The 19,712-nt window shown below is 37.8% G+C and overlaps 1 protein-coding gene across 2 annotated transcripts; it reads left to right on the top strand.

Moving 5' to 3' along the window:
* The first annotated feature begins 333 nt into the window (after nt 1–333).
* On the top strand, nt 334–19,679 carry LOC136696162 (uncharacterized). 2 transcript variants are annotated; one of them, XM_066670325.1, is made up of 25 exons: nt 334–433; nt 1,538–1,663; nt 3,689–3,834; nt 5,785–5,971; nt 6,161–7,683; nt 8,099–8,258; nt 8,620–8,715; nt 8,831–8,928; nt 9,016–9,084; nt 9,767–9,916; nt 10,002–10,109; nt 10,261–10,468; nt 10,548–10,832; nt 10,929–10,973; nt 12,180–12,259; nt 12,392–12,504; nt 12,588–12,771; nt 14,944–15,028; nt 15,117–15,262; nt 16,268–16,358; nt 16,880–17,028; nt 18,083–18,168; nt 18,607–18,676; nt 18,785–18,906; nt 19,000–19,679. In XM_066670325.1, exons 2-25 carry the CDS (start codon nt 1,549–1,551, stop codon nt 19,166–19,168), a joined length of 4,485 nt encoding a protein of 1,494 aa, XP_066526422.1. In that variant the 5' UTR covers nt 334–433; nt 1,538–1,548; the 3' UTR covers nt 19,169–19,679. The 2 variants fall into 2 exon arrangements, with proteins under 2 accessions (XP_066526422.1, XP_066526423.1); XM_066670326.1 differs by lacking the exon at nt 334–433 and adding an exon at nt 812–1,199.
* Nucleotides 19,680–19,712: the final 33 nt, after the last annotated feature.

Here is a 19,712-nt window from a genome sequence, read left to right as displayed (position 1 = left end):
TTGTCAGATTTAATGTTTTAAAAGCCCTTTCAGTTCAAATTCTCCTGGCGTATGGTTAGCATAAATAAAAACGAGAAAGCCAACTTCAGCTACGGTTTTAGCATTTGCAGGCTAAACTTTCAATTTACTAAATAATTAATGTTGTACATTTGGAGTTCAGGGTAACGTTTCTGTGTATATGTTTCGTGTTCGTAGTGTGATTGTTACATAAAAACAATTTAAAACGTATGAGTACGCTAATAAATATATAAATAGAATTGCACGGCGACGCGGAGGACGTCTCGCACGTAGTTAACGCTGTTTATTCGTAAACTTGCCTTTACGTGTAAAACGGTTTCCGTTGACCTGTGAGTTTTGGCCAATCAGAGCGTCACTGGACTTGTGGGCGGAACTTCACTCAAATCAGCCACACAGCCCAGCGGTGCGGGCGGCGGTAAGTGCGGATTTGATGTGTTTTTAAATAAACCTACGGTTAATGTTTGCTGCGGGGGAGACGTGTGATAAGTACATAAACGGGTTACCGTGGTCGCGCTTATTTTGGCCGCATGGTTGCCCTGATAATTCAAGTCTGAGGGAGAGGGAGAACACGTGTGTATTGCGGTTCTCCAGGGACTGGAGGCGCTACAGTAGCTACCTTGGTAAAGTTAGCTAAACTGAGAGGACATTTTGTCGGGGCCGCAGTCATGTTTCTCTTCCTCGTTGTAAGCAGTGTTAATCCAGTAACTTTAGTTACAGTTAACTATTCTAATTAACAATATTATAATCAAGACATAGTGCAGTATGGCATATTATCCTCTTTACCAGTAGTTAGGCTTTTGTAATTGTTTGGTAATCATTTATGGCTAGTCAGGTCAGGGGAAAAACGGGTACTGTATCCTCCAATTACTTTGTACTTTAATTCAACAAAACTGGGAGTTTTTTCTCACTTAGCCAGAACACTCCTCCTGGAGTAGATTAACCTTATGTAGCTAGCTAAACTGATCAATAATGCATTGTGGCGCAGCACTGCAGAATTTGGAGCTAATGAAGAACAGCCATTGTAGTGAGTTAAGCGTGTGATTAAAGGGCACGCTTCCTTCAACAGCACATCCAGTAAAAACAAGCAAACAAAATGAATGAGAGTCTTTCATCATCCGGGTCTTTGGATCGCCGTCTACTGATTGGCTGATGCCGACTCACTGCTGCTCTTTAACGTTTAGGTAAAGCTGGGGCTTTTGTGTCTGTGACCCCCAAAATTGTAGACGTTTAACAGCGGTAAACATTTAGAAAATGATTTCCCTGTATAAACCAACAAAATATAGGCTAAATGTTTTTCGTGTTTTTGTTTTCATGATTTTTGTTCATGTGCATGAAATCTTACTGTTTATGAAAATTAACATTTGCGATTGGACATTGGCTCCTATCAATGATTTCAAATTGGCAGTGATTTTGATTTAATGCTTATTAGCTGTTTAAATTAGCTGTCTAAATATTAATGCTTCACATAAATCATTGTATGTAATATATGATTTCTCTAATGGTTTCCTCCCCTCCCCAGATTATGAGAAGATGGTTGTGAATGTGCTTTCTAATCAAGAGGATAAGCATGCCGACTCTGAGCTACTGGCCTGGCTTAACTGCACGTTGCAGTCTAGTTTTGTCAAAGTGGAAGAAACATGCTCAGGTAAGAAACTGTTACTGAAATGCTTAATTGACTAAATTTCATTAGACATGCTCAAACAAGCTTTTTAACAAGTTGTGACATATTGTCAGAGGCGATTAAAAACAAAAAACTGTACCAGGCCTCAGGCTGTATGAGCTACCGTAGCTTGGTATTGTAGACTGTGTGTATGTCTGTTGGAACTGGCTGCAGTCCAGAACTGTCTCACAGCACTTAATGAAGAAAAGAATCAGACAATGATGGCCATGGACTGTCTCTGCAAAATCAGTCTGTGACTAAAAGTTCTTTGTCCTTAGATGCGAGAGGTTGTCAGATTTAATGTTTTAAAAGCCCTTTCAGTTCAAATTCTCCTGGCGTATGGTTAGCATAAATAAAAACGAGAAAGCCAACTTCAGCTTCGGTTTTAGCATTTGCAGGCTAAACTTTCAATTTACTAAATAATTAATGTTGTACACTTGGAGTTCAGGGTAACGTTTCTGTGTATATGTTTCGTGTTCGTAGTGTGATTGTTACATAAAAACAATTTAAAACGTATGAGTACGCTAATAAATATATAAATAGAATTGCACGGCGACGCAGAGGACGTCTCACACGTAGTTAACGCTGTTTATACGTAAACTTGCCTTTACGTGTAAAACGTTTTCTGTTGACCTGTGAGTTTTGGCCAATCAGAGCGTCACTGGACTTGTGGGCGGAACTTCACTCAAATCAGCAACACAGCCCAGCGGTGCGGGCGGCGGTAAGTGCGGATTTGATGTGTTTTTAAATAAACCTACGGTTAATGTTTGCTGCGGGGGAGACGTGTGATAAGTACATAAACGGGTTACCGTGGTCGCGCTTATTTTGGCCGCATGGTTGCCCTGATAATTCAAGTCTGAGGGAGAGGGAGAACACGTGTGTATTGCGGTTCTCCAGGGACTGGAGGCGCTACAGTAGCTACCTTGGTAAAGTTAGCTAAACTGAGAGGACATTTTGTCGGGGCCGCAGTCATGTTTCTCTTCCTCGTTGTAAGCAGTGTTGCTGAGAAATGTTAATCCAGTAACTTTAGTTACAGTTAACTATTCTAATTAACAATATTATAATCAAGACATAGTGCAGTATGGCATATTATTAGAGTACGCTAATAAATATATAAATAGAATTGCACGGCGACGCAGAGGACGTCTCGCACGTAGTTAACGCTGTTTTATACGTAAACTTGCCTTTACCTGTAAAACGGTTTCCGTAGAGCTGATGAATTCTTGTATCAAGCATAAATGGGCAAAAATTCAATTGACAAAATTGCAACAAGTAGTTTTAAATGATTAAGAATTGTAATTAAAAAGAAATGTAATGCATTTGTCTCCATTTTTGTCATTTTGTTGAGTGTATTGCAGACATCAAATTCTGTTTTTGTTTATATGTATAAAAAAATACTCAAATATTGCTGATAAATTCGGTTGCTTCTGAGTTTTGGCATTTGTAATTAGAAGAAGTTGAATTTAACCAGGAAAAGAGAGTGTAGATAAATCAAGTTTAAATAAACAAAAGCAATATTTTAATAATTTCAGACATACAGAACCTCTTCCAGTTTTTTTTTTTCTTAAATGTGTATGTAGAAGAATTATTCAGGACAATTCAACCTCTAGCTCTTCTGGTTGATTTTGTTTTTAAGACAGTGAAACAATTGATTTTTTTCATTGCACATTTGTTTGTTAAATATTTTAAACAAATCAAACATTATTCTTTTATTGGATCATATAAAATTGTTTGGTAAATTACAAGTGCAGTGTTCCAGTTCTAGAAACATGTATATATTAGTATAAACCTGAGGAGTTTGTTCTGCTTTAATTCTTGTGAATATTTCTGAAGTTATTTAATGTATCTACAGCGATTTGTGTGGAAGGAATGCTTAGAAAGACATTAATAGATCCTTTGCTGTGTGGTATAAGTTTTCATCTGTCAGTTGTAAAGTATCTAAAGCATTGTCTACTTCTTTCATGCTGGTTTTACCACATTGACTTCAGCTTTTGATGTGTTATTCTCCAGGTGCTGCCTATTGCCAGCTGATGGATTTGCTTAAACCTGGCTGTATTGACTTAAAGGAAGTAAAATTCAGAGTTGAAAATGAAGTGGACATTTATAACAATTATAAACTTCTTGAACATGCCTTCAATAAGATTTCTATCAAAGAAGTAAGTTCATATTAGGTCATAAGTGAGTTTTTGATCCATTGAGTTTTTGCAAATTATGAAAATGCCCATTAAAAAATCTGAATAGCAAAGCCAACATTTCCCCTAAACATCCAGATATTGCTAAAATAATTTTAGACGTGAATGAGGTGGAACCTTTAGAATATTGCTAAAGCACAAGTCCGCAAGAGAGAGATGGAAAATTACAATGACGTTTCGGCTAGTTCATACAGTGCACCTAAACCCCAGACTGTGCGACCATGAGCTTAGGACCACTCTGTTTTAATAATAATAATAACAATAAGTTAGATTTATATAGTGCCTTTCTAATACCCAAGGTCGCTTTACACAAAGAGGAGGGGAAGAAGGGGGGGGGGGGGGGGGGGATAGACGAATACACTTATGCCTGCAGAGTGCAGAAGTACTGAGAGAAAAGATAGGTCTTTAGCTGGGTTTTAAAGGCAGAAAATGAAAAGCAGAGACGAAGCCTTTGTTGGTAATGAATTCCAGAGCTTGAGTGCCATCATTCTGAATGATCTACCACCAGTGGTAACCAATTTAAATGTTGGTACTGACAAAAGACCGCACTCAGAGGACCTCAGTGATCTAGTAGGACAGTAGGGGTGTAAATATTCAGAAAGGTAGGCTGGCGCCAGACCGTGCAGAGCTTTGTATGTGAACAGGAGAACTTTAAAATGAATATGGAGTGAGATGGGTAACCAGTGGGGCTGATGAAGAACAGGGGTGATATGAGCTGATTTTTTAGAATAAGAGAGGACCCGAGCAGCAGAGTTCTGAACACACTGAAGGGAGTGTATGGTCGTAGAAGGAATGCCAATGTAGAGAGAATTACAATAGTCTAAACGGGAGGAAATGAAAGCATGGACCAGAATTTCAGCGTCCTTCACAGAAAGCAGGGGATGAAGGCGAGCAATATTACGTAGATGGAAAAAGGATGTTTTGGTTAGGGCCTTAATATGAGGTTTGAAGGACAGAGAGGAGTCAAGAAGTACACCTAAATTGCAAACAACTGGTTCAGTGTTTTCATAACACCACCACCTGGTCTTATTTTAGTGCATGTGTTGATTATTGTACACATTATAACACTGTGCAAAGTCAAAGGCCACACAACATTTATTTACTTTCCTCTCAAAATAATAACAAAGTTCTTTATGACAGAAAAGACAGATGTCCCAAACAGATTGTTAAATGTCTTCTGATCTAAGTAAAACCTCACTTAGATCTGTCAGTCTCCCTCTCGTTGATGCCTCACCTGATCATGGGAACCTATGTATGAAGTTTGTTCGCAAAGGTGCAATGAATGGGAACAAGTCTAGGCACACCTCCACCGTCTTGGTGGTGGTTACGTAAATTTTGCAGAGTAATACTTGAAGAGCTCTGAAAATTGGCACCAGTGGAACGCCTCTCAGCCAGTCAGATTGCAGGGCCTGAAGTAACTGGTATAGTCACTATTCTTAAATAAACCTATTGACGATTGTTTTCATCCCACGTTTGCTCATGCTCATAAGACTATGTTGTGTGGAATTTGTTAGCCAAATTATAATAGTCATTGATTTCTCCTTGATTTTTCAACAAACAGAAGAGAACATTAGTGCTTTGGGCATTCTTGTCTTATATTTTTGTGATGTTTATATCTTGCCCTTCACTGCCATTAACAATACTTGTTTATTTGGAAGTTTACTAGATAGTCAAGGAAATCTGTCATGCTATCATTCTTATATAAAACTTATATATTGTATACCTTATCATCAACATGCCCAACCCGAGGTCTGTTTGATAGTTTTGCCTATTCTGAAATTTAAAATGTCAGCGGTGGAGTCCTATAAAGTTTTGAATATTCACCCATGGTTTTCAAATAAGGTTTAATTACAAATTACCAACCTGACACTATCAAATACCACTTTGTCCTCTGCTTCTGTTTTTCCAATACAGCCACTGCAATTTGACTCTTTGATCCGAGGCAGGTTTGTAGAAACACGTAATCTGCTGAGATGGTTCAAAGTTTTTTTTGATCAGAATTTTGAGGGACAATTGTATGACCCTGTGGTGGCACGAGGTGGACAAGGCATAGAACCCGTTGTTGACAAGAGACCAAAGGCCGTTGCACAGCTGGACTTTGGTAAGACATTGAGATATTTATTACATTTTTTTATAATGCAGGCACCTTGTTAAGACTCAGTTAGGGGCTTATATAATGTTTTAAGTAGTCATAAATTGTGCTAAATTGTTGAGTTTAATTAGAATAACATCAGTTTTATTATAGGTAAAAAAAAAAAAAGCTTTGTTTTTGTATTCCATTTCTTTGTAGCAAATGAAGCTCAACTCCTTGCCAGAGATCCAGACACACTTCCAGGCCAAGTCAAGGAAAAAGGAGGCACAAACATGCAGACCAAAGTTGTTGACACTTTCTCCTGCAGCCTGCCAGTACTGCTTTTTATCTGCAAACACCAGCCCTCAGTCTCAGCCAGCACAGACCCACTTTACACATGTAAAGCAGCCAGACAAGTGCTTGGCCAGAAATACCCTAATGACATCACTGCTTCCTGCACTCAGACTCCCTACTGTCTGTATATGTACCACGAAGTAGAGCTTATGGATGGGGATACGGGCAGTGTAATCCTGATAGGATATTTTGACCAGGCTGCTGGAAAGAGCAAAGTTAGGTTGCTTGATGTAATTGAGCCTATGGAGGAGCCAAGTACTACTCTGCTGAGCTGTTTACTGATGACTCTGAAGAAATTTGAAATTCCTTTAGTGAACCTTGCGATGTTTTATTCCAATGCACCCGACACTACAGAGCTTGTTTCAGGTCTGAAGAGCCTGAATCCCAGAACTCTCTTCCTGTGTAGCCTCACTGACCTTGCAGGCCAAGCATGTTGCAGTGGCTTTATGGCAATGGAGCTGTCCAAAAAAATCCAGGAACTTCTCAAAAATATCCACCAACACTTTTCATCTCTCCCAGCCTCTCTGAAGGAACAGCTCAAGGACATGGAGGATTCAAACTTCCCCTCTTCTTTGACATGTGATTGTGTCCTTTTATGGACAGTAGTTCATAAAATGACCATAATTTGGTCTGACTTGTTGCAGTACTTCAGCTCTCTTGCTGTCAGTGGCAATATAAAGGAAATTTGTGGCTTCCTAAGTGATAAATGTTTAAAAGCATGTTTCCATTTTCTATCACATGTTCTACAGCCTCTCTGTGAGTTTCAAAAGAGCTGGGATTGTGATAGTGATATGATAAAAGGTGTTAAAGATGCTTTTGATTTAGTTCACCTTTACGCATCCAGCTTCCTTCAGCCTAAATCCATTGACCACTTTAAGAGAACCTGTGGACCACCCAGAAGTGATCTGATGGAACATCTACCAAAAGAACAGGTGAACGTTGGTGAGCAGGTGGTTGAGTATCTTCGACAGAATGATTCAGAGCTGAATGACCATTTTGATCTCTTCTACAAGAGTGCCATTTCATTCTACATGGCAGTTTCTTCCAGCATCATCAATAATTTACCTTTGCCTGAACTTGCCTTCAGAAACCTGGCTCTTATCTTAAGCCCAGACGGAAAGATGATAGTCACTGGGAAAGCTGTAGCTGATTTAGGTTTGTTGTTTGGGGTTTGCCCAAATGCAGAGGATGTTAATCTGTTAACAGATGAGTTTTTTGAGTACCAGTTCACTGACCGGGAAAGCTCAGCAAGTCCATCTGGACAGTCAATGGGGGAGTACTGGAGGACAGAATTAAGGATAATGGGAAGGACGTCCATTTTCAAAAAGCTTATCCTAAGCCTCTTGGCTCTGCCTAAATCATTGAGAATGGAAAGCGTTTTTGCCCAAGTAAGTAGCTATGTAAACTATACAGTATAAATAATTACTTAATATATATGGCATACATTTGAATTATAATGATTTTTTTTTATTTATTTATTTTTCATAGGCAAAGAAAAGTAAATTCAAAGAAATCTCCTATAGTTACCCTTGATTTCAGAAGTATCAGATGATAATAATAAGTAATATCAAATGTTAAATTCAGACCCAGACAATTTGTATAAATGTTTTTATCGCATATAGGGCCAGTTATTTGGCCGGGGTCCTCAATTCTGTTTCTAGACTAAATATGGTTTTAAATTAAGAAAAGTATAGTGTGGGCAAAGTGGCCCTTGATGTCACCTTGTTATATATTCAGAAGCTGAAGAATGTGTTCTGGGGTTTATCATTTGTTTTTGAGATTCATGCCCTCTGTTCATCGCAGATATTTCACACTGCTGGTGATGACACTCTCCAGGAGAAAGAAATGGACACTTCTGAGGAGAAGATCATGCCCCAGGATGATGATGGCACCGATAGCAGCTCCTATAAAAGTGCCCCCTCGCACCCTCTCAGCCCAGAGGCCCAGGAAAGTGTAATGTCAGGTAACGACTTCAGATTAGCGGATGCTATAGCAAAAATCTTATCGCAAAAATTTTCTATATTTAATTTGTTTGCTGATTATGGATTATCAAGTTTACAAAACCATGAACCTTCACTCAAATATAAGTATTTTCTGGTTGCTTATCTCATTAAACCAATTTTTAACTATTGAGAAGTATTCTATTAATCTGAATTGCATTTATCATGGAAGTATGTCATTGGTAGTTTTAAAAACATACTACTCCTTTCTTTTGTGTTTTCAGTATTAAACAACTTTACCTTAAGCCTTAAATTCTGTCTGTACTTGTAGTGATAGACTTGGTCTAACTTATGAATTAAACAACAAATTATTATGATTCTCAGATGTTATTGACTTGACTGAACTGGAGGATGAAACGCCTATGGAAACAAAGGCTTGTACTACTACTTCAGGATCAGAGATGCAAAGGGGAAAGCAAGGTTTAGTAATAAACATTTTTGTGAAATTTGTGCGATTTAAACACCTGTAGGTTCTCAGGGTATTAAATATATAAATGTAATTATTTATTTAATTATTTGTCATATTCCTCACCAGAAAGGCAAAATATTTTAGAATCAATTGTCATTGATGATGATGACGAAGATGATGATATCACTGACGATGATGACACTTGGACTGATATTTATCCAAAGGTATCTAGAGGTTCAATTATGTTTTAACGTCATTTACTGATATTCTATTTTTGACTTTTTAAACACAATCTATTTTCACTTTTTCAGCCTGTTTACTATAAAGTGAATGACTTCACTTCGGAGAACAATAAAGAAGAAATGGACCACTCATGCCAGGTAAACCATTGATATAAAATCCTAGTGAGAGCTGGAGACTGAGTGACCAGGACTATACTGTGCTCTGTACCTCAGTTCCTCAAATAATTCAGCTGTTTATAAAAGCACCGTGGAACTCAGTCAAGTTTGGGGCATTGGTGACATTTTCTTGTGGAAATATCAAATTGGATAAAATGTGCATAAGAACATTACATAACATGGGTTGTGATGTGTTCCATTTTCCAGAGAAGAATTTTCTGATGACTGAGGGTGCTTTAATGTTGAAGTATTCATAGACAACTTGATCTCTGAACTCGTGTCAATGTTTTTTAACAAATCACACAAAAAAGTGATGCAAAAACAAAACACTGGACTTGTTTTCTTAGCATTCTTTAACAAACCCTAGAGTCTGAAACTTAACGCTGTGCTCTGGGGCGAGGTCCCATGCCTGATGAGCATGATAGTTATATCTAAGATTGGATTAGTACCACATGTATCCACCATTTAAGCTGTCAAATCTTTACCATGTAGTTCATTTTGATACATTTCTCTTTAAATAACAGAAAGCCTTTTCATTGGAAAAAACATAATAGTAGCTAGAGGCCAGTTATGCCAGAATGATCATCTACAGTAACTGATGAAGATTGGAAAAAACAGGAATTGCTGTAAAAACTAATGAGCTGTTGCTTGTCTCCACCTGCAGGTTGAGGAATGGGTTGCAGTGGGTGAGCAGGTGTGGGGACAGGTGAAAGACTTTGCTTTTTGGCCTGGCCAGGTATTAGAGCTTACTAAAACGGAGGAGAGAGAAACAGTGTGTCAAGTACAGTGGCTTGGCTTTGGTATAGTCTCTAAGGTAAGAAAAAGATTGGACTGTTTGTGTTCTGTACTGCACTCTTAAGCTGCCCACATTTTGAGATGTCATTGTATTGTTATTGCAGGTCCATCCAAAAAACCTCAGGCCTTTTTCTGAGTTTGCACAAAGATTCTGCCCTAAATCATTTGTTAATGTGACCACATACAAAGAAGCCATTTTTCAGTCTCTGCAGGTCAGTTTTAGCGTGTTGACTCTTTCAAAGAATCAATGCTATTTTCCTCTTCATCTTTCACTTTTCACCTTGCTGCTTGATCTGTTCTTAGTGTAAAACTGTCATTTAATTTCATAACACCAGTACTATCCTGATAATTATTTGAAAGCAGGTGGCTGCAGCTGCTAGATGCAGTGAAGCAGTCTTTTCTCTTGAGTCTGCATGTAAGAATGAGCTGCTGATTGTTCTGCTGGACTGGGCGTTTGGAGGCTTTAAAACTGCAGGACCAAATGGACTTAAAGCTCTTCTTACTGAAACTCGTATGCCATTAGAAGGAAGCAGTAATTCACATTCAGCGTCCATGGTGGTCTGTAAACCTGGTCAGTATGAATTTTAGGACAGCTGATTGCGCTAATAAGTGTAAATTCTTCACTCTAATAATTGTCTATACATTTTCAGGGCACATTGCACTACAAAAATCAAATGAAACGCATGTAAGGAAAAAATGTGGCAAGTTGTTTGAACTGAAAGAAGTGTCAATCTGCCTGAAGAATCTATCTGAAGCAATGGACTTGCAGAATGGATGGGTGGACCTAAAGGATGAAGAAATTTGCAAAAAGCTGAAATGGAAAGAGTACACCTCACGCTTTGTTAAAGCTCAAAGAAAACAAAAATACATTTCCAAGAACAAGGATCACAAAAAGAATCAAAGTCCACACGTTCGGAATAGGGCTTGCAGCAGGAGTATGTATATTATTCCTACATTATTATGTTGGTAATCTCTTACAAATTGTTTATGATTTGATCTGATTTTTATTTTTTCTTGGGTGTTTCTTATAGATAAAATGGTACATGAGGTTTTGGTCAATCGGAAGAATATTGAAGGTGGGATATTGGATTTTTTAAAATTTCTTTTGTAGGGATAGGAGTCGAGTAACATTTCTAGTTGAGGACCAGTTCCAATTTGTCTGATTTCTGTTGATTGGTGCCCATGGCCAAAAGAATTTATTATTTTAAAAATCACGGGGAGCACCTTCATTTCCATACATTCACAAATATACACCTTTAGTAATTAAACAAATACTTTCACCATGATCCAGTGCACAATCTACTGCTCTTTGTTTGGCATTTGTCAAGCATTTTGCTTGTTTCCCCCATGGAAACACAATAAAATCTGTTCTATACCGAGAGGAATTTGTTCAAGAAACACATTCAGGCCCAGACCACGTGGATTCAAATATTTTTAAAAACACAGATTTTAAAAGATTTAAAAGATTTTTAAAAATCTGCGACACAGATTTGTCGCAGTCACACAGCTCCAGGAACTGTGGAGGTTGTGGGTTCGATTCCTGCTCCGGGTGACTTGTCTGTGACTTGACTTCCTCCGGGTGCTCCAGTTTCCTCCCACAGTCCAAAAACACGTTGGTAGGTGCATTGGCGACTCAAAAGTGTCCGTAGGTGTGAGTGTGTGAGTGAATGTGTGTGTCTGTGTTGCCCTGTGAAGGACTGGCGCCCCCTCCAGGGTGTATTCCCGCCTTGTGCCCAATGATTCCAGGTAGGCTCTGGACCCACTGCGACCCTGAATTGGATAAGAGGTTACAGATAATGAATGAATGAATATATTGGGGGCCAACATTTCCAGAAACTTTAAAAAAAAAAAAAAAGATTAACTTGAATTTAAATGTTGAGCACTAGACTGAATCCAGGTGAATGCGTGACGCGAGGACACACACTGCTGTAGCCTCCTGTCATTTCACAGATACTCTCCCTCCAATAATTGTCTGAACATTGGTTTGCCTGTTGTTACTAAACAGACCTTCTACATTGTGTTCAGAACCAGAAATTAAAATATAATATTACTGTGATGTACACAATTACATTTTTCAGGAATCAATAAGGAAATCAAACTATAGCACCAAAAAGCAGACTTGACAATGGCCCTGGTATCAATGAAATAAGCATTTCCTTAAATGCTTTCCATTCAAAGTGTTTTTAATCAAGTCCTGTTTAAACTCAGTTCTGTGCAAAGATCTTCATCATAAAACGTGTGGTTTTTTTCTGTATTTTTATTTTATTTTATTTGTCTCCTAGATTTTTGCCTGTCATGTGGATCTGAAAATACGGAGACTTTTCATCCACTGTTTGAGGGGAGTCTTTGCCTAAAATGCAAGGTACCTTGGTGTGAACATACTAAAACTCTTCTGTTGTAACAGTTAATATTTCTTGCAGTAGGGCTGCGTTATCACTTAGAGTTTTATTGCTGTATGGATATGAATTTGTACATGTGATTCTTTCTTGTGTAGGATAATTTCATAGAGACGCTGTATAGGTTTGACGAGGATGGCTACCAGTCTTACTGCACTGTGTGTTGTGCCGGACTAGAGGTTATTCTGTGTGGATATGACAGCTGCTGTCGGTAAGTTAAATCATAATTGTAGATATTTTTGTCCTTAGTAACTCAAAAAATAAAAAATTGAACATGATTTGTTCTGTGCATAGCTCCTATTGTGTGGACTGTGTGGATATCCTGGTTGGCCAAGGCATGTTCACCCAGCTAAAGGACCTGGATCCATGGATCTGTTACCTGTGTTTGCCAGAAAGCAGCTCTGGGGCATTGAAACCCAGACATGACTGGAGTATACGTGTCCAAGAGTTTTTTGCTAATAATAGTGCTATGGCATTTGTAAGTTACAGCATTTTTTGCCTCATTTAATTTTTACTGCATTATTACTTAAAGGGATTATGGAGAACAGCTGTTTACTACAGCAAACAAAACTCATTTGTAACTCGAGCTGTTTAGTTTTGTAGCATTTTTGGTATGAGTATACTTCTATGGATATTTAGCTGTCATCTTAAAGTTCTTGCTTCTAAATGATTGTGTTGTTCCATGTAGCTGTAATACGGAGAATAAAGCCTCAGTGGCTGCTATGCTATGTCCATTGCTGGTATACTTGACTAAGCAACTTCTGAATCACAAGAAATGTGTAAGGATTTATGGCAGAAATGTGACGGGTGGTTACCTAGCTAAAAGAAGATTCTAACACACACACACACACACACACACACACACAGAGAGGGAGAGAGATGGCCTGAATTTACACAGCTGAAACAGACAGAGGACACAAGTTGAAGTAGTTAGTAACTTGCTTCATGGATGTGTGTGGTGTAAGTTAGTGATCATTTTTGTTTACAAAAGTGTTATAATCAGGTTTTTGAGAGTTACTGCTGGAGGAATTAGCTCACTTTTTAGCATTGGACATCTATTCTGGTAATGGGTGCTTTTCTGTTGCTGTGTGGGTAAAACAGAGAGTGTACTACCAAAGTTACATTTTTTGTGGCTTTTCCACTGCATGGGTCTGGCTCTAATCGACTTGACTCTACACGGCTCGGCACGATTAAAGCTTGTCCCTTTTCCACTGGCACAGCTTGGTGACGTTGCAAAACCCTGTCTCTAACAAGAATCACTGACTTCTCAAAAACCATAACAACGGCAGTGTGGAAAAGTTAGGTGCTGTATACTCATGTATTTGCGGGTTTTTTTTTTTTTTCTTTTGGCTGAACAAGGCTTCGTTCAGTTTCATTTTTGCACGTTTGGCTTTCACTGGAGATTTCTGTCGGCCACCAACTCGGAAAGGAGCATATAAACCTCTTTAAAACACCTTGAGGTAAAGTTACCAGCTGCCGTTGTGAGTCCGATTAAAAATAAATGTGAAAGCTGCTGTAATTCAATTTAACAAGCAGCAAGTTTATGCTGGATTTGAATGAGCTCTGCATTTTGTGGTGATTGACATGGCTCTGGCTAATCAGTGCTCTGCAGGGTTTACACGTCACCATTTATGGCGCTTTTCCACTGCATACGTGATTCGACTCGACTCGGCACGGCTCTGTTGCTTTTTCACTGTCCAAATCTGGTACCTGGTCCCTGAAAGCTCCTCCACACGTTCCAGGGACCAAGTTCTATTCAGTGGAAAAGCGGCATTTATGGTTGTAACAACATGGTGCAGTGTATATTATGAGAGAGATATAGGTTTTATCATGTAGTCGACATAATTTTATTCAATTACACACATTACCCCCACCTTAATATCAGCTGAAGCCCCAAGAGCTGCTCGCAAATGATGTAAATATCCCTCAGTGTGTTACAGTACTGTTGTGATATCAAGTCACACATACACACACCCATCTCTCTCACACTTGTGCTCTCTCTTACACACATATGCTTTTCAGTGTTCTGCAGTCTCTCCACAAACAAACCAAACGGCTCCAGATGGTGTTTCTAAGACGTAGCTCAGCCAGCAAAGCACAGAGAGAAAGCCTGAGCCATTTTGGATCACAGTCGCTTATCAGTGGCTCTGTAAATGGGAAAGCAGCTATGTGCAAACACTGCACCTTTTTCTAGCACGCAAATAGAGTGGAGTGCTAACAAATGCAAGGCAATATACTTAACTTTTTATTTTTAATATACCCTTGTAACCTGTGTTTGACAAATACTTGTGTTGAAACCGATCAAAGGTTCACTCCTTAATAGTAACATTTGTGTAGTTGATGAATATGAATCAAAGGTTCACTCCTTAATAGTAACATTTGTGTAGTTGATGATTATGAATGATGAAGTTGATGGACATCAGACATATTACCATTATTTTTCTTTTAAAAGCAACAGATTCAAAAAGTCTCTACCATCTATACCATCTATACAATGCCTCAAATTATATTGACACCATTGTACTTTATCAATTAAGATCTCGCCATGGGTGAAACTGATTAAGAGAAATATTGTTCAGCCTAGATTTTATTTTCTTTCTCTCCCTATTTATTAAAAAAAAAAAAAACTTCTGATTTCTTTCCTCTACAGGAGCCTCATCGTGTTTATCCATCAATCCCTGCTAACCTGCGCCGTCCAATCAGGGTTCTCTCACTATTTGATGGTATTGCTACAGGTATAGTAAAGGCCTATTTAAATGTTTTAGTTGTATTTCAGTGTTTCAAAATGTAATTTGTTTTAAAACAGCCTGTGTCTTTTTATAGGGTATCTGGTTCTCAAGGATCTTGGCTTCAAAGTGGAAAAGTACGTTGCATCAGAAGTTGACGATGAATCAATTACAATTTCTATGGTGAATCATGATGGAAAAATCACCCAAGTAAATGATGTGCGGAGAATCACCAAAGAACACGTATGTGCAACATCCCATCATTTCTGAAATATATTTCATTTTCTTGGTAAAGCTGTTTTTTAACACACACACACACACACACTCTGCCTGGCCCAAAACAAACATACCCACTATAATAACCTGTACGTTTTTATATTTTAGCTGCTTCACTTAACGTATATATGCACATTGTAGTTCTAAAATTACAAACTTTATTTCACCTGTTATTCTCAATACATTTTCAGTGTTCTTCTATGGTCAGGACAACCAAAGAACGGGTACTATTTAAGCCTGGACAATAAAGACATTTCTGTCATACCCATGAAAATTTATTTCAGTTCTATGGCCACAGGTGTATAAAATTAAGCACCTAGGCATGCAGACCTCTTCTCTTAGTACAATTCCAGCGTGGTAATGTGATAAGATGCCACCTGTGCTACAATTTTTTCTTGCTAATATTTATTTCATGGATGAGTGAATTTGGTGTGGAAGAACTTGACTCAACCTGATGGAACACCTTTGGTATGAATTAGAGCAGAGACTGCAAGTCGGACCTTCTCATTCAACATTAGTGTCTAACCTCACAAATTTCGCTTCTGGAAGAACAGTCAAAAAATTCCCATAAACACTCCTAAATCTTGTGTAAAGCCATCCCAGAAGAGCTGAAACATCATATTAAAGGAACACTATGTAGTATTTTTACCTAAAAATGATGGCTTCAAAAAATTGTGTGGAACCTCTGACTTGTAATAGGGAGATATATTGCCTACTTCAATGCTCCCAGGTCTTCTCCCCTAAACAAACAAACAAACAAAAAAAACCTTTGGAATCATGGGGCAGAGATCTTGTAAGAAATAATAATAATGATGCTTTTTACAAACCCAAGAACACATTATATAGTCCAAAAAATGTGTAATGCTTTTTAAATAGTATTGTTTTAAACCCTGTGGATTAAGAATGGAATGATACTCAAGTTCATATGCGTACAAGCCAATATTTTGTTTAAAGTATCTGAATTTTGTTCAGATTGAGAAGTGGGGTCCATTTGATCTGCTCATTGGTGGCAGCCCATGCAACGATTTGTCAATAGTAAATCCAGCACGTAAGGGCTTGTTTGGTAAGTCATGAATTATTATTATTATTATTATTTTTTTTTTTTTTTTTAAAATGCAGTTGTATTCAAAAGACTGAAATTAAGTGAAAGTGCTAATAATTAGATTAGGATAAATGTAATTGATGTACAAAACAAAGCACACAGTCTTGCAGTCTACTTTTTGCAAACTTTGTAAGTCATTCTTAATAGCTCACCGAATGTGAGGTTATTATACCATAATAGAATGCTACTCTTGCATACATAAACTGTGTATGTATGAGCAATATTAATGCATGCAGAATATTAACATAAATTTTTTTAATGCTTAATTAATTTACTAATTTTAGCCATAACTTCCTCCCATAATTCACTTTTTACACAAGCAAGTGGATGTAGATTGTATTTATGCTGATGCATATATTAAATAATTCTTAAAAGCTGTAGCCTTGAGAACAGTGTGATTAATCGCAGCACCTTGTGCGATTAAATATATAATACATTTGATCCCACTGGTCTAATTTTCATTCATCTGTTTCTGTTTGCAGAGGGCACAGGCCGGCTTTTTTTCGAATACTATCGGCTGCTGAACATCATGAAGCCAAAGGAGGATGACCCTCGTCCTTTCTTCTGGCTCTTTGAGAATGTTGTGTTCATGAACAACCGAGACAAAGCCGATATTTGCCGCTTCTTAGAAGTGAGGCTCCGTGAGAAATTTAGAAGTTTTCAGTATTGATGTTCCTTGTTTTTTTTTTGTTTTTTTTTTTTTTTTTTTTTTTTTTTTTTTTTTTTTATTTGGTACCCCTTCTGTTTCACTCTTGTATGCAAAGGTTTATTTGCTGACTGTAAGAGTTGACGTCTGTGAAATAATATGGCCTGTTATGGCAAGTTAATTCTGGGGTAGTTGATATTGTGAAAACCAAAAAAATGAATCCTCACTTAATCCACAAGTTCCAACCACACGCCTCTAAAACACAAACATGCATGGATGGGTCTTTATAAGTCACACAGGAAGAGGAGCACAACATATTGCTATCCAACATCACCTACTTCACGTTTCCTTCACATATAAGAAAACACTCGATGTGGTTTGGCATCTCGCTTCCTCGAGCCGCCTTCCTTTTTTTTAGCCGTCTTTTGTTTAGCAGTGCAGGCAGCTGCCATAACTCTTCATATTTACTCTCCTCCATTCCTGAAGCTTTCAGGTGTGTGTCTGTGGTGCCACGTTAAAATAAAACCCCCAGGGTGCAAAAACACCAGATGAAAATATAAACCTGTAAGTTTAAACATTTTGTATGTATAAATATCCATACCACGTGCAACAATATTCCCCGTTTTCCCATTTCCAAAATGAGACTTGAATGGCTAAAAGGTACACATCCTCCATTTTGGTGTAGGTGGGCAGTCAAAACAAGGAGACATAAGTCAATAATATTCACTGACAAATGGCCCTGATCCCACCTCCAAACTGTCAGAACACACCCATTTTAAAACTCAAGTGTAGAAAACAGCCAAGGGCAATTGGTGTCATATGAATCAGTGCAAACACAGTTCCCCTCTCTGTGCTTATGAGTTTCACACTGGTGCTCATGACATATATATTTAGATATGTGAAATGTTAAAACCTGAAGTCTTTTCCACCTGGTGTTTTTGGCTCTGTCTAGTTTTGACACTGTTCTGGTGCCATTTGTCTCTTCAAGTGCAAATCATCTTTTGTGCATGCATAATTACTGTCTTTGTTTTGCTTATAGTGTAATCCAGTCCTTGTTGATGCTGTTAAAGTGAGTCCTGCCCACAGAGCACGCTACTTCTGGGGGAACCTCCCAGGCATGAACAGGTGTGTTGATGTCCACTGCATGTTATTTACACTACTGTATGTGACTCTACTCGGATTTGTTTGCTTGTTCGTTACACAATTTTGGCTTATTTAGTTTATTTAAAAAGAGGTTTCAGACAATGAATTAATGAATATTATTGACTTAGTTTTGTTGTTTTAGATTATTTAGGAGCATGTTTCATGAGTTTCTGTGGTAATTCAAACAGTGAATTTATCAGCCATGTATAAGCTGTCATTTTTCTCCTTAAAAACGTCTAAACGTAAACACCGGGGAGAAGTGCAGTTCCCCATAATCACAGACATTCCCTTTAAGTTTCAAAAAAATATATATGTTAAATTTTTCTCTTCAGTCTACACCCCTTTTAGAGCTAAGATCACGTTCATTTTAGTTAATGTCTTTTCTGTAAAATTTTAAACTGGTGTTTTGTTTCTGTCTAGACCAATAACTGCTTCTCAAAATGACAAACTAACCCTCCAGGAATGCCTTGAACCTGGCCGCACAGCTAAGGTCTGTTTTATTTTTTGTAAATTTTTGTTAAAGAATAAGGCAACAAATGACATTTCTAAACTTGTCATTATGCTGTTTGTTCTAATTTTCTTCTGGTATTTATTTTAGTACATAAAAGTACGCACCATCACTACACGCGCAAACTCCCTCAAGCAGGGACCTTCTGACGGGCATTACCCAGTCACCATGAATGGAAAAGACGACAATATATGGATCACGGAACTGGAAAAGTCAGTTTTGGGGGTCCCCCCCCCCCCACTTTTTACTCAAACCACTAATATAAATGCTACAGTGATCTAAAGCTGTTTTTGCTCCTTTGGCAGGATTTTTGGATTTCCGAAGCATTATACAGATGTAAAGAACATGGGTCGTACTCAGAGACAGAAAGTGTTGGGTAAATCCTGGAGTGTTCCAGTGATAAGACATCTCTTTGCTCCACTGAAGGATTACTTTTCCTGTGATGAGATCCACTCAGAATGTGGAGATGTTTAGGAATTCCCTTTTAGTCACAGATCGAGACTCATGATTAACTTTTTTGTATTTTCTTTATAAATTGTTTTGAGATTTAACAGTTTTGTTCTAAAATGTTTAAATAATGAAATAATGCTGAATGTATTAGTCAAAGATATTGATTTCCTGTGCCCATTTATTTTAATATTGTGATTATTTTTCACATTAGGCTTTTAAATGTGTTGAATATGAAAAAGGGTGAACTGTGAATATAGTTGATCATCAGGAAAGTCTGAATATATTCCTACTGTGCCATATTTTACTTTTCTTACGTAAGGGATTGTCATGAACATACGTTTGTCTTTGCGGATACATGAACTTTTATAAAATGGCAGGAGCATTGCAGAATGTTGTTGTTTGAAACTGTTTAATTTTAATGTATTTTGTGTCTAAATTGAATTTAAATCTTTAATGATTTGCAATAAAATGACATGAAATGACAATTTGGGTAATGATGTAAAATGAACAATAAAGCAATGTGCAATAAATAATATCAGGTCAATATATCAATCAATAAATCTAATTT

Source organism: Hoplias malabaricus, chromosome 5 (genome assembly GCF_029633855.1).
Source record: "Hoplias malabaricus isolate fHopMal1 chromosome 5, fHopMal1.hap1, whole genome shotgun sequence".
In the NCBI taxonomy this organism is placed as follows: Eukaryota; Metazoa; Chordata; class Actinopteri; order Characiformes; family Erythrinidae; genus Hoplias; species Hoplias malabaricus.
The sequence above is the reverse complement of the archived record's forward strand: the minus strand, read 5'-3'. Positions and strand labels throughout refer to the sequence as shown.